Source organism: Mustela nigripes, chromosome 10 (genome assembly GCF_022355385.1).
Source record: "Mustela nigripes isolate SB6536 chromosome 10, MUSNIG.SB6536, whole genome shotgun sequence".
NCBI lineage: Eukaryota > Metazoa > Chordata > Mammalia > Carnivora > Mustelidae > Mustela > Mustela nigripes.
In genome coordinates, this window is record NC_081566.1 from 9,779,648 (window position 1) to 9,794,974 (window position 15,327).

The 15,327-nt window shown below is 44.8% G+C and overlaps 1 protein-coding gene across 2 annotated transcripts; it reads right to left on the minus strand.

The window, feature by feature from the left end:
- Positions 1 to 2,398: 2,398 nt before the first annotated feature.
- Positions 2,399 to 12,986, minus strand: HNRNPU (heterogeneous nuclear ribonucleoprotein U). Of its 2 annotated transcripts, none has more exons than XM_059412542.1 (14): positions 12,094 to 12,986; positions 10,974 to 11,085; positions 10,816 to 10,889; positions 8,650 to 8,789; positions 7,973 to 8,072; positions 7,434 to 7,546; positions 6,648 to 6,911; positions 6,196 to 6,315; positions 5,646 to 5,774; positions 5,388 to 5,556; positions 4,872 to 5,126; positions 4,378 to 4,562; positions 3,927 to 3,998; positions 2,399 to 3,515 (listed from the first exon to the last, which is right to left on the minus strand). In XM_059412542.1, the coding sequence occupies exons 1-14, from the start codon at positions 12,725 to 12,727 to the stop codon at positions 3,462 to 3,464; spliced, it is 2,421 nt and encodes an 806-aa protein (XP_059268525.1). In that variant the 5' UTR covers positions 12,728 to 12,986; the 3' UTR covers positions 2,399 to 3,461. The 2 variants fall into 2 exon arrangements, with proteins under 2 accessions (XP_059268525.1, XP_059268524.1); XM_059412541.1 differs by having other exon boundaries at positions 12,037 to 12,986.
- Positions 12,987 to 15,327: the final 2,341 nt, after the last annotated feature.

Consider the following 15,327-nt stretch of genomic DNA (forward strand, 5'->3'; position numbering starts at 1 on the left):
CTCCTACAGGTTCCACCTCTTTTTTTTTTTTTTTTAAAGATGTCTTAGAGTTACATGTATGGAGGGAATTACGGAAATAAACTTTTTAAGATCCACATTTATGTCTAAATACCAGAAACCAAGACTTGGGCTATGAAAGATAGGATTATGCCTTCTTCAGCATAAGCTGCTTCTGGTTTCGGCTTTTTCAAGTATCAGATATGCTCCCATAGAACTCGATCATCAGGTCTTTGTATGTGACAAGTCTATACCACTGCGTAAAAAGCTATGAAAATACTTCGTTTTTATTTGCGCAATAGGATGAACTGAATGATCCTAGGATAAAAAGCCAATTTATGTCAACCTTATAGAAAAACAAGTTGTTCAACTCACAAATGATGCAAACATTAAATACAGAACATAATCTGTCCATGAATGGAACCTCTCCAGAAAGTCAAAAATACTTAGACTTTACCTAAAAAAATTTTAAGCACTTTTTCGAAGGAAAATGGGTCTCTTTTTAAGAAGCTTCCACACCTCATTAGTGCTCAGGACCCTCTAGTTTCAATGTCCTTATTGTCAGACCTATCTCTCCTAGGCCAATGTGAGCTGCTTGTTTTGTGGATTTTATAGGACTTCCTTTTGTCATTTCAATGTCAGACTGATTTGACTCCAGCTTCATTCTAAGATTCCATCTTCCTGTGATAGATATCCAGTATCAGGGCCAGAGGTTAGTGCTGGCCTCCTAGGTCCAAGCCAGAGTTCTCTGTCAAGGCCAGACAGGAGTAAGCAAGATGTAAACTACCAGCAACCAATGAAACGTTCTATGGGACAGCATCAGTTACTCCAGTTCTATCTTGCACTGCTTTCTGCCCTTTCCTGACTCACCTATTCATGCTGTTTGACACGACTGTAGCTGACCAATCTGATCCAACACCTGACTCAGGATGATCAGTCCAACTCCCTGCAGACCTTTCTAGGGAAAGCACCACTTAAAGCAACAGCCATCTCACGGGAGTAGGTGGGACCCCTGTTCAGAACTGCCTTTAGTTTAGTCGGTGCTTTGCTTGCCACAGAGAGGTAGGCAAGAGCAGGGTCAAAGACTAAACCCAGCTTCTCACTGGCAGATCTTAAGTTGGCCAAACAGCAATCCTCACTTTTCTCCCTCTTGCTTGCTTGCGACCTGCTCCACTCTGATCTTCTGAGTTTCTTAAACACCAGGATTCTTTCTTTCCATACATATTAATTCTAAACTTGAGGCAGCGTGCTCGCTTCGGCAGCACATATACTAAACTTGAGGCTGCTTCGGGAAACTTTAATTCTCCTGGACAGTACCTGTTATCTATTGCACCTTTCTTCCCCAAGTTTTCTGGGCTCCACAAGGCATGACAGTCTACCATACTTGGCCATTACTCTCCCACTGAGATTATTAGAGTATAGAACTGCTTACAAGCTAGAAGAAAGATCCACGAGTCTTCAAAGGTACCTAAAACACTGATTAGCAACAAAGGTTGAACTTTTTCCCCTGGGTAGGTCTATGCAATCCTAGTAATTATAATGTATACTGCAAAATAGTTCATGCCAGCAGTTGCTACCAGTAAGCTAACTGCTAAGAAAACAAATCCCTCAAGACACTACCTTGTACCTTACGGTAATTACAGGATTAGCCTTTGTTCCAAAATTTATCAACTAAACCTACACCACCATCTAAAACTCAACTCCAGCTCGGCTTGTAGCAAAATTCCTAGGAGTTATGAAGAAGTTTAAGATCTGATTTAAAATGGCTAAAATAAAAAATCTTAAGCAAACAAATAGACAAACCTAAACTTACCAGAACCTAAAACACCAACAAAACACTAGACTGTAGTCAAGTTTTAGTTCTACAGTTTGACTCCTGATTGATTCCTCACTTCACATCAGTGAGGGTCCTTTAAGAAGATTAAGTGTTCTGTGCAAACCCAATAGAATTACGATTAGGGGATCTAATGTCATCACATAGCTACGGTTAAGTTAGCAGTGTTGTGTAGTAGTGAAATCAATGACTGGCTCGCATGATGGCTTCTAAAAGCACCGGTTCCCAGAGTTTCATGTATTAGATACGTGCGTATAAGATATTCGGTTTGAGGACAGCCATTAGCATTTGGTAAAGATGGTAAATGGAGTGTTAACTTCTCCCAGCCAGTACACCATTTCCCCTCATTAAAATGTTAAGTCATCTGGGGGGGAGGGGAAGGAAGAATTCAACTTTACTTCATAATTCAAAGTCAATTATCAGTATACATTTAAGTTTTTAAAACCTAAATGTTCCAAGTACAGAGTAAAAAATAAGCTGTCCAGAAAGCACACACTTAAATTTTCTCCTCTTGGGAGTTTTATAAAGGGATTTTGAACCTTGATGGCGAGAATCCCAAAACGAGAGTAAAATGAATTCTTTTTATTGCAAACAAACGTCTAAATTAATTTCTCCACCCACTTTCTTTAGAAAGAAAAAGAAATCAGCAGGCTAAGGAGATACCCATTCAAGAACTGACATGATTAAAAATTAAGATATAAATGGGTGACTCACAATGTCATTAGCTTACAAAGATGGTGGAGTAACTACTACAAGCACACTAGTTATACAGTATTTTGTGGGAGAAGGGCATACAGACATAGCTAACTTCATATAGATCCCATTAGACAACTGGATTTACAACAAGTTTTTTTAATAAGAAATGGGCAAAGCCAGCTTTCTTTTCAGAATCAAAATGCAGAACAAATGGAAAAAGTATGGTATTGAACCTTCACAAGTTTGAGCCTCCACAAATAATGCAACCAAGTTTTACATTTTTAACAGCCCTTCTACATACACTCCATCTTCTCTATCTTGGTTCCAATTTTTATCTTCATTCCCAATTATGCCAATTCCATTGTTATTTAAAATAAGAAAAAAAGCCTTCCCAGTTATTGTCGGAAACTACTATTGAAGCTTTCCCCCTCCACTACTCAGCGAACTAGAGAGAGGATGGAGTGTACTATGAGCAGTACAGAGTCTTATGCAATTCATGAGGACGCCTTAGTCCTTACATGAATCTGGTTGCTAACATTTCTATTATATTGTGACAATGACTCCCGACTGTTATCTCTGTGAGAAATGGGGGGAGTAAATTCTTAATAAAAGACACCAGGTACAAAGCAACATTTTACTTTTGTTGTGATAAAAAAAAAAAGTCACATTTTACAGATAAAATGTAGAACCCTGAAATACTGACACATTCTCTTATCGTGCACAATGCTGAGGTTCTCTTACGATTCACTTTAAAACTGCAATTAAAAATGTACAAAAAAGAAAAGAAAAAAAATCAACCCACAAAGCTTCTAAAAAAGGAACCCGCAGGCACTTCCTCTTGTGGAATGTTTAAAAAGTTAGCCTACTAAAGAAAACAGTCGACTTCTTGTGAAGGTTTTGGAGAAATATGTATCAGTTCGTTTTATTTGGGTATTCAATAATATCCTTGGTGATAATGCTGACTCCATGGCTTCTGACCCCAGAATTGCTGTAAGAGAAAATTTTTTTTTTAAAGAAAAAAACATCAATAAGCCACTCAAACTGCTTTTAGGAAATGACAATCTAATTCAGAGTAACTGCTGGAAACAAATTTACACCTGTCATATACCTCTGACTTCTACCAAACCAGATTTAGTTAGTATTAATATCCCATTATTATCAATAAACACGTTACAAAAGGAAACACATCATGACTTGGTTAGTTTATACCATTAAAGCTAGCAATAAAAAGAACCGTCTGTATTAAAGAATATTTTATTATAACATTAAATTACAGCGAACTCCACCTATATTCACACCTTGCCCTGAAACACTCCAATCCCTGGACAAGTTTTTCAAGACTGACTCTTTATGAACTTAAAGTGCAATTAATGTCCATAGCACATAAGAGATTACTTACACCCTGCTGCCACTGGTTGTAGCCCTGAGATTGATTTTTGTAGCCACGATTGTTTCCTCGTCCTCTGAAGTTCTGTCGGGGGAGGGAGGGGGGTTGAGAGAAAAAGACATCTTTAAGAACTCCGAGCACAGCCTGTTAGTTCTGTACCTGGGGGAGAGGCAACAGCACAGAAAGGATCGGCTGCTGGCAATGAGGAAGCGCCAGGAACCCTCTCTGCTGCTGTTCTCGGGTGTAGAATTTATTCAGCTAAGGCATCAACCTGACTCAAATCTAGTTCACCTGAAAATCAAAATTCAGTGAGCCTCATCTTCCTTCACTAGTCTAACACCACTGCAGACAGACACACAGGCTGCGCTGCTTCCGACTCTTAGTGAGGCTTGTGATGCAAACCTACAGCCTTCCAGACTAGATCCTGCAGCCCATCAGTGCCTGGAGAGCTGGAAATCATTACCTGGTTGTAGTTCCCTCTGTTGGGCATTCCACCTCTGTTGTAGTTCCCTCTGTTGGAATAACCGCCTCGGCTGGGAAACACAGGGCCACGCGGGTACGGATAGCCAATTCCGCCACTGCCGCCGCCGCCGCCGCCTCTCTGCGGCATGTTGCCCCTCCTGTTGTAGCCACCGCGGTTCCCGGGAGCTACAAACGAAGAGATGCTTCGTTTAACAGCATGTTCTGCCTCTTTTACACACAGAACTAACTACAGGAACCTCAAGACCAGTCCTTTATTGTAGGAGAAGTTACTTTCGCAGGCATTAATTTAACCACTCATGTAATCTACCTGTTTATCAAGTCACAAGATTTTAAACCAGTTCCTAGGGCAGCATGATCAACCCGAATTCAACGTCCAAGGTCAAACTCCATTAAACCACACCCCCCCAAACTGCGAGATTCTCATCACTTGTTCAGCCGCCAAGCAAACAAGGCCCGCGCTCCCAGCGAACTTGCCTCCTCCTCGGAAGTTGCCACCACGCATGTTGAAGCCGCCACGGCCTCTGTGACCGCCGCCTCTGTTGAACTGGTTCTTGCCACTCTTATTTTTATTGCTCTTCTTCGAGCCAGTGTTTTGTTTCTTTTCTGGCGGAAGAGCCTTTTTGCTTTCTTCCTTATACTGCTCCAGAAGTTTCTGGGCTTCCTCCTTCTGCAGTTCAACATAGGTTATTTCATCAAAGCACTCAGCCACCTCGGGCAGCGTAAAGTTTCCTACAAGGAATAAGGTCAGATTAGCTTAAAACCTCCACAACCCTGAAGCCCAAACTCAAGTGGCTTTTGTTCTCTGAAACGACACCATGTGTTCTATCCTGGTTTATGAACATATTTTCCTAGAAACAGAAATAAACCAAACCTTCATTTACATGGAACGAATATGTGATTCGTCAAACAGTATTGCTGACAGGAGACTTCACTCAATTTAAAAACACAAATCACACAAGATTAACACGGTAACAGACTCAAATTCCATACCTTTCATTTTGAGGACTGCGTGTTCTGGTAGGTCTTTTCCCTCGACTTCTGCTTTCTTCTGTGTTCTCTGCTTATAGTCTTCATCTTTCGGGCAAACTACAACAGCTTTTCGTTGGAAGCCTGCAAACAGGCACATTTTTCTCCTCTGGGCAGCAGCAGACACATTTGTCTTGAAAGCAAAGTTTATAAAGCCAGATGTTAGCTCCACACCAAACCCAACAATCGACTCCTTTTTTCAACCTCAAAACTACTGCTTACCTGATCCAGAATGAAATTCCGCTTCTTACGGGCAGCAATCTCAATAAACTTTCCAAGACACTGGGGAGCTCTCTGCAACAGCGTGTTCAGTTTTCCTGTATCTGCCATCTGCTTCTTAAACCCGGCCACCTGTTTTAAAAGTTAAAAAGTTCCTTTGAACTTGTGAATGAAGCTTATTTTTTCTAGTATCAGCTCCGATCTATGTGGAAACCAGACATTTGCTAATTTAAATACTGCCTTTCCTCGTCATTATGAAAGGCTCACTTTACCATGTAACAAGATGCTCTGCTGTTCACTTCTTTTTTAGCTACTAAATGTTGCCAGTTCAAGAAACTTCATAGGGAAAAAAACCAGCAAAACCTAGCCACCGGGACACACTTTACCTTACACATAAAGGTAACTTACGTCTTCTACTTCAATCAATCTTAACTCTGACAAATTCCTACCTATCAAACGCTAACAAAATGCATAAAAACACCAGACAAACAAGTTAGAATACTTTCCGGTCTTTTTAAAATGCTGAGAGAACACCCTAAATATTTTTACTTACCATCATTTTATCCATTATGGTGTTTGTTCCAAGAATGTTGTATTTACCAGGGTTTTCTGCTGCATGTTTAGTAACCCAGGTGGTTTTCCCAGCTCCTGGCAAACCAATCATCATAACCACCTACAGCAGAAATAAACGGCATTTCACTTATCACTACAGCCATCTAAGAATCCCTTATACGTAATTTTTTAAATGCACAAGAACCCAGTTTAGATATATAAATCTTCATTGCCCTAAAAACAAAGGCAATTTTTAGAAACTCCACGCTCTTCATATAAGAACACAGCTCTACTAAGAGACAATCACTGGCTGATGGCACCTGGCATGCCAGAATGAAACTGCAATCATTCAGATCTTCCAAATGTCATTTTTGCCAAACAAAAATAATCTTCAAATGCTTAAGAAGAAAGAAAGAAAGAAAGAAAGAAAGAAAGAAAGAAAATCCAACTTACCTCACAATCTTTCTTCTCTTCAGGTCCCTTTGGTCCTCTAACTCGATCCTCCAAGGGGACATTCTGGATAAAAGTATAATCTTCCGGTATCGGCAAATATGGCTTTTCCTTCTGACCAAAATTAAATTCAACTGCACAGTTGTGGCAGAGAACATGCGGAAAAAGTGGCCTTCCAGCAAGAATTTCCTTACTGATTTTGAAGGCAACGCCAAGATCTTGCCCATTCTTTGCATAGGAGAGTTCTACTTCATCACTTTCAAAGTTCTGTTAAATTGGGAAAAAATTGATGGTTTTAATCTGCTTTAAAAACTTTTTCTAAAAAATTCTTCAAAATTTGAAGAATGAAGCTTATCCTATGGAAAATATATTTAGGCTAAATGTTAGGAGCTTTTTAACAGTTACAAACAATGTAGGGCACCAGGGTGCTCAGTGGGTTAAGCCTCTGCCTTTGGCTCAAGTCATGGTCTCAGGGTCCTGGGATCGACCCCCAAGCCCCACATCAGGCTCTCTGCTCAGCGGGGAGCCTGCTTCCCCTTCTCTCTCTGCCTACTTGTGATCTCTGTCAAATAAATAAATAAAATCTTTTCCTTACAGTTATAAAGAATGAAAAAAAGGTATCTAGAAGCAGAAACAATGCAGCCTTAGCAAATGGAACAGATTTCCAGGTCACCTTTATGTTAAGTAGCTCTGAGTCAGAACAGTAGTGAAGGCTAATGCTGATATACTTTTCAAAGAATTCCTAGCTGAACAACTTCTCAATTAAACACAGAAATTTAGCTGACTTACAGCAAAACATGTAATCACATCATTTTCATCAAATTTCTCTCCATAATCTTCAGTCTCACAGTTGCATGTTTTTATTCCTTTAAGAGAATACCCATAAGAAAATTCTTCTTCACCTAAGGAAATAAATTAACTTTCATGAAAATGATTGTTCAAAACACTCCAGTGACCCACATATTTTAACATTCAAGATGAAAAGAATCAAGAAAAATGGGTATATAACCAACATTCTTCCATTTACATTTTAGATGTAGAGAATTAATAAGCTGGATGGGTTATGTAACTATGTGAAAAACTTCATACCACGCGATAGTGATTTTTAACCCACTGATCATAAAACAAATAATCATTAAAAAACAAAAAACAAAAACAACCTGAAAGTCAGCTGATACCTACACTACAAACTAGTGGTACTGTTAACGCCTAAAATACTACAAAATAGATTAAAAACAGGCAGAAGATTTAGAATGCCTTGGCGTCTAACTCCTGAAATCAGACCCCTAAACACGCATGAGCACATACTACTCAAATGGAAACTTTACCAAGCAACATTCCACTTGTGGTTAGTGACCAGCCAATCCGAACTTCATGTATGTCAATATCTTTTGTATATAAATGCCTTACTGGGATCTTCTCTGTAACCTGAAAATCAAATCGTGAATCATTACAAGGAAGATAAACCTTTGAAACCCTAGCTTGTTTCATCTGGGCAATAGGTAATTCTTCTCTGGCTACTAAGACAAAAAGACACCCATTCTACCCCACCCTCTCTCCCCTACATTTACAAGAACTTTAAAAATTGATAGAACTTAAAACTTGAAACCATAAAGGTTCAAGTCAAGTCCCTGGTTGACTTCACATTTAAAAGAACAGTTAATGTTTAGAAATTACAGATTCTCGACTCAACATCTATTAAAATATACATTCAACATGTTTGGCTCTGGAACAAAACTTGAAACCTAACCAAATTATTTTTAAACCCTTCATGGGCCTTTCAAGTGCCTGATAAGGAGCTCCCTAAATAAAAACAGGCTGACTCTACAACACAAATTTCTGATGTAAGAGATACGATTAACTGTTATAACAGGTTTTTTCAAGTCCCTCTTCTAATCCACAAAAACTTCAAAGTTCCACTGACACCTAACTCTCAGGCAAATGGAAACTCACAAAGATTCTTTACAAAAATCAAACAACCCCCCCCTCACAAAACTGCATTTACCTTCATCTCAAAACAGACTTTGCCTTTTGTCACACCGTAAGATGCCCTTCCTCCAGCCCAAAGAAAAGCAAAACTCTCCATAGTGAGGGAAGAAGCACTGAGGCGGTCTCTTGATATTTTAAAATGTAGATCACAATTATCTGCAATTATATCAAATACCATATTATTTCTTTTGACATCCAACGTAAACACATCTGCTATATAGACAAAACCTGGTTATCGCGTTCTTGCATAATTTCCTAAAGCTTCATGGAACACTCCAGTTTCTACAAATCATGCTGCTGTTCTCATCCTCACTTTAAGCCCCACTCCCACCAACTCACTCTCACCAAATTTTATCAACTAAATTGTAAACTGCCTACGAAACCAGAAACACCAAAGTTTAACGTGTATTTTAAGTATATAAAATAATCAAGACAATGTGACATGGGATACATACCTGCTCTGCTCTTTACCTTGATTTAGAGGCAAGCAGTAGAGGATAGCAGGAAATCAAAGTGAAGCATGCCAGAACCAGGTAGAATTTACCAGTGCCACAAAAAAACTGAAGGGAGTCCATGACCACATACTTTAAAATGCAGGAGTATGAGCTGTTGATTCTGCACTTTGTAATTTTACAGGGGCTCTAGATCCTAAATTCTCAAACTTGTGAAGGCAGCAGCCTCAACCTAGCCAAGTGCAAACCTGGTTGTCTAACACTGTTACTATGTCCCCTTTCCCCAGGCTTGCTGGTTGGTCAGTAACAATGGGGGATTATCTACTCCCTGGATTACCCAAATCCCCAAGAAAGGTCTTTAACCTAGCTACCTTTGGGTCAGTGGCTCATTAGCATGCACCTTCTTGGGAGTTCTCCCCTCAAATTCAAAAGTTGTTTTAAGTTCTTACTGATGAAAGGAAATTAGATCTATAGTTTGGAATTCTCCTTAAATCAGCTTTGCTCTCAAATTCCTGATCACTGGCAGAATTTTCAATTAAACAACTGTGTTTGAACCCAATATAGATAGCCATAAATGAGATAACGTTCCTAGGTAATCAGCTAAAAGCCCATCTACTTGAAGAGCAGTGTTAACTTCTGGAATCACCGCTTCACTACCTTGCCATTTCCAACTTAGTTTGTATTTAAGCAACCGAACTACTTAAAATAAAACTCAAATCAACTGTTTTTCCATGTGCAGTTTTCTTCCTTTAAAGACTCCCTTAGTTCAACTACCTGTAAAGCATATTTAATATATTAAAAGTTAACATTTACAACCCCACAAATCTGATTAAAGGTAATTTGTATTTGAAAACATAGGAATCTAAACTTTAACTCCCTAGATCTATGGGACAGGTTCACACCTTACCACCTACTCCTCCAGCGATTATTTCTACACTTTGTTCTATTTATCAAAGTGAAAAACTGTGAATTCTGATCAAATACTAAACCAACAAAATGTTTTTATTTGAAATCACACTTCTGACAGCCAAGGCCCATTTAGAGGTTTGCAATACTTCCTCATACTCAATTGCAACCCAACTGGGTAAAGTAGCAGTGTTTACAGCGCTGCCATTGATACCATTCGCTGCTGAAGAAAGCTAGTAGCCCAGTGATAGCCCACTGCTGCTGCCCCAGGTCTTTGGAAGAAATCAACTTATGTTAAAGCAGCAGCTACTGAACTGGAATTGAGAACAAAAGAGCAGTTATTGAAAAAGTAATATTACAATCTTTTAGAATAGGGAATATACTTGTGTGCTAATGGGAAAAGTCATTAATACATACTTAACTAGCCCGAATAGCTCACTTAATTCTACCAAAAAAATGAAATTACTTTATTGTAGGAGCCTCTAACGACAATTAACAGGTAGTCTTACAGGTTTCCATTAATTAACTAAACCAAAAACTGGCATTAATTTTACATTCCTACAAACAAACTTTCTAGTCATATAAAATATACCACCAAATTGCTGAAGCCTGTAAAATTATCAATACGACACAACTGATGCTGTACTGAGTATTTAAGCTTCCAGAATCTGAATACAACCCATCATCATCTCCCTGCTTTTAGGTTTACGCTAAGTTTTCTGCATTTAAGTTCAGCGCCCTGCGTCAAGTACTCCGACATTTTGGACCCAAAATCGCCACATTTAGTAACTAGGGGAGGAAAGGGAAGAAACAGCTTCACTTACAAGTATCAAGACAAACCACTGTGTCATCGAAGTGCTCATCTTCTTCTTCAACAGGTGGCTGAGGAGATTTGGCTCTGAAAGACAGAATTGTCTCCTGATTCAGCTTTTCCTACCCAAGAAAGAACGGGGGCGGGTCAAACTAGATCGGCATTCTCTACCTGCTATACTTGTTCTCTTCAATGTACTCAAAATATCCACGGCCATGATCTTCTCGAGGTCTTTTCACCCCTCTTTTTTTATCTCCGCCTTTCTGCTCTGTTTTGCCGTCTCCTATAACACACAACACCCCTACTATAAGGGGCCAAGCCGCGACACCACGCGGGGAAGGGGTGGGGGTGGGGGATGCCCCTCCTGCCTGCGGACGCAAAAAGCCCGACCCTCGTTCCTTTTTGTAAGCGTTTACAATCGACGAATCCAACGCGAATTCAAAGAACAATCAGCTTGGAACCGGCCTGCAGTTAGTGACGCAGTCCAAAGACATTCCTAATTTTGCCAGCCTACTCGAAGGTTCGAGAAAGCTCCTGCAGACTAGCGCGGCCCAGGCCCCGAGCCCACGTGTATCCCGAAGAGAGTTCAGGAAGGGGGGAGGGGCCGGCCCGGCCCGCGCGCCCTCCCCGCCCCTCCCCCACCCGGGCCCGCGTTCCCCGCGGCCGCATTGTACTGATCTTCCGCCCCGCTCTCCCCGCCCGGCCCCTCCCGCCGGAAGTGACGTCACGCCGAGCCCCTGCGCTCCTTGCACAATACCGCGGCCCAACACCGCCAAAGCGCGCCCGCCCCGGGCCCTCGGGCCTCTCCCCTCCCCCCGAGACATGTGCCCGCACCGCGCGCACGCAGCGCGGCGGCGCCACCGCGGGCCGACGGGGCTCCCGCCCGCCGCCCGCGGCTCCTCCCCCTCCAGCGGCAGCTGCAGCTCCCCCCCCCCCCCCCCCCCCCCCCCCCGCCCCCCCCCCGCCCCCCCCCCCCCCCCCCCCCCCCCCCCCCCCCGCCGGCTCTCCAGCCACATAATGGAGACGCCGCCGCCGCCGCCGCACACGCCGAGCCCGAGGCCTCGCAGGCCTCGAGGCCGGGCGGGATTCCCCGCGCCCCCTCTCCCCCCACGCCTCCCCCGCGGCGGCCCCCGCCCGGGGCTCCCTCCCCCCGGCGGGGCTCCGGCAGGCCTGGGGCACGGTCCCCACCCCGCGCGGGCCTCCCGCCGCGCGCAACGTACAACGCAGCACTCACCCGCCGCCGGAGCCCCGGGGCGACCGCCGCCTCCGCCGCCTTCCGCCTTCTTCTTACCTCCCGCCTGCTGCTGGCCCTGCCTCGCCCCGGGCGGCGCCACCGTCACCGCGAACAGCGAGGTGGGGCCGCTGCTCTTCCCCGCGGCCTCCTTGGCGGCCCCGCGCTGCTGTGGGGGCTGTTGCTGCGGCGTCGCCGGCGGTTGAGGCTGCTGCTCCCCGTGCCCGTTCTCGTCGCCCGCGCCTTCCTCCTCGTCGCCGAGCTCATCCTCCCCTTCCTGGAAGCCCTGATCGTCGCCGTTCTCGTCCTCCGAGGCGGCCTCCTCCTCCTCCATCGGGCCCGCGTCGGCCGCCCCCGCGGCCCCGTTCTCCTCCCCTAGCTCCATCTGGTCGCCATCCAGGGCGGCGATCCCTTCCTCCTCCTCTTCCTCCTCCTCCTCCTCCTCGTCGCCGCCGGCCGCGGCCTCCTGCTCGAGGCCTGCTCCCGAGCGCCCGGCGGAATCCCCGCCCAGGTCTAGGCTGCCGTTCCCGGGCTCCATGGCGGGGCGGCCCCCGGCCTCCTCGTCGTCCAGCGCGGCCTGGAGTCGCTCCATGAGCTCGGCCTTGAGGCCCTTGTCGGAAAGGCGCCGCTTCTTGAGCTCCTCTTTCAGCTCCGAGACCTTCAGCTTTTTTACATTAACAGGCGAGGAACTCATGGTGAGGGCCCCGATTCACCGCTAGGCGCTGGCTCAAACTCGGCTCCGCTCGCTCGGCCACTGGTGGCGGCTGCTGCGGCTGCTCCTCGGCCCGGGCGGCGGCTGCGGCTGCGGCTGGAGGTGGGTTCGTGCTGCAGAGCGGACCCGCCTGGTGTCGAACGGCGCCAATTCCTTTCACCGAGTTCGCGAGGGAGACGCGGAGACTCGCCTGGCGCGAGCGAGCACGCAACGTCCTCTCGCAGGGGCGGCGCCGCGCACGTAATATAGCCGCCCCGCCCCCTGCGCTGACGGGAGCGCTGCGCAGGAGGAAAGCCGGAGCGCGCCCGCGCCCCGCCCCGCCCATTACCGTACTTCCCTCCCCGCCCCCACGCCGAACCCGCCGAGAGCGCGGCGCAGGCCGCGCAGGGCGCTTCCAATGGGGACCGAGCAAATGGAGGAGAAGGAAACCGCCTTTCAGTTAAACCGATGCACCGCAGCCTCTGTTGGCTTCCCTAGGAGTCTGGGCAGCCCTCGGCTGGCTCTTAGCCTCTCCAGCCCGGAGGCCGGGCTCACCCCCGAGGCGCGCAGGCCTCGCCTCGGCATGTTCCACGCGAGCCCTCCACCTTTTCTTCCATCTTAGATTTGCCTTCTTATCGCTCTCTCCGCTGTTCGCTTAAAAACTCCTTGGACTCTTACTTCCGTGTTGATTTGTGCAGCGCAAATTGGCAGTTACTGTACGCGGGGGGGGGGGGGGGTTCCTTCCGCTTCATATTTGGTTTAATTTTCCCAAGTCCTGCCTCGCGCCCTGGATTCTTTAAGTTCGGGAAGGGCGAGGGCAGAGCATCTCTTTTGTCTCTTCCCCCACCCCTGATGCAGGGCTGGGTTGGGGAGCGTGAGCCTCTCTACTCCCTGCTGCAAAGGCGTGCTGGACGAGCCTCGGGGCCGCTGCTCTCACGCTGCTGAGAGCCAAAGAAGTTAAAGCAGCCTCGGAATGGCATTTCTGAGTTTTCCCTACCTACCCAGAGAGACAGACCTCTGCAAGATTAATTCTGTCCAACTTAGGACCTGGCCATCCACACCAGCAATGAGACCCAGTTCGATCATACATTCTGTTCTGCTCCTAATCCCGTAGAAATACTCCTGAGTAAATAATGCTGAAACTAGTAAAAACTCATGACAAATAAAGGGCCGGGATTTTGTTTAAAAAAAAAAATTCAGAAGTTTAATTTTTCTCCTTACTAAATAAAAGGCGTGTTCTTGAGGTTTTTTTGCACAGGGGTGACAGAATTTACATTTGTGATAGAGGGGAACATCTTAAACCCCAGAAAATCTGCACAGTGACTAGCTAGTGGTCCAATATCTCCGACTAAGGTCAGTTCTACCCACCGATTGCTGCTTTATAGCTGGTAGAGTAATGCTGCCCCAATGTTAATTTGGAACAATATGAACACTGTCCCATAGGCCAGTGTGATTTAACAGATTAATAGATTTTGGTTTTAAAGTTTCTTCTCCATAACTTTTTAAGAAGAATGTATTTTACCACGCAGTCATTATAAAAATGAAATATTAGGGGCGCCTGGGTAGCTCAGTTGGTTAAGTGACTGCCTCTGGCTCTGGTCAGCATCCTGGAGTCCCAGGATAGAGTCCAGCATTGGGCTCCCTGCTGAGCCAGGAGTCTGCTTCTCCCTCTGACCCTCCCCCTTCTCATACTTGCTCTCTCTCTCTCAAATAAATAAATAAAATCTTTTTTTTAAAAAGATGAAATAGGGGCACCTGGGTGGCTCAGTGGGTTAAAGACTTTGTTTTCGGCTGGGGTCATGATCCCAGGGTCCTGGAATTGAGCCCCGCATCCAGCTTTCTGCTCAGCAGGGAGCCTGCTTCTCCTCTCTCTCTGCCTGCTTCTCTGCCTGCTTGTGATCTCTGTCTGTAAAATACCTAAATAAAATCTTTAAATAAATAAATAAATGAAATATTAACATTTGTGAAATGATTAGAGTTGAAGTTAATGGACTATGTACGGTACTGGTAATTCTCACTTTAAGTTAGTGGAGGTGGAAGGCACCCAAAATAGGAACTTCCAAGTACTGCCAAAAACTCACTTAGCCTTTGGTTACAATGTCCTTGGAGCTTATAAACAACTCACAAACTGGAGTTATAAATTCTTTGGGAAGAATGGGAAGGGGGGGCTTCCATGTTCACAAACCGGATCATCAGCTCCTTCATGAATCAAAGTTACATGTAGTTAACATGATGGCCCTCTAAGGTTGTAAATGTCCTTAGATAGGTTCACAATTTTAAATATTAGTGTTATTAAAAACATTTTCATTTGATCAGAAATAAACTAGGAAAGTTTATAGGTCTAAATATCCATCTGTGACCATCGTTCTCGGCATGTTAAGTCAGTGGTAACAAGCAAGAAAAATAAGACTAGATGGACATGAAAAGTTCCGTGGCTTTATCTCCAAGAGCTTCGTCGACTTTCAGAGCTCGATGGAGCTGAGAGATGGTCTTCAGGCTGCCCATGTTACAGTCTGGGAGGCTGAGGGCCTTCCCACCCCAGCACTCCTTCACTACTCGGGGCCTTCTTAGAGGACATTTGAAAGAAAAACAGCTTTTGCAAA

Bases quoted from the DNA above. Each gene is read 5' to 3' on its own strand.
- HNRNPU (XM_059412541.1), bottom strand. From the start codon at position 12,727: ATGAGTTCCTCGCCTGTTAATGTAAAAAAGCTGAAGGTCTCGGAGCTG. The intron at 6,912-7,433 runs GTAAGTCAGCTA...CCAATTTAACAG, and splicing joins ATGTGATTACATGTTTTGCT to AACTTTGAAAGTGATGAAGT. The intron at 3,516-3,926 runs GTAAGTAATCTC...TTTCTCTTACAG, and splicing joins ACAACCAGTGGCAGCAGGGT to CAATTCTGGGGTCAGAAGCC.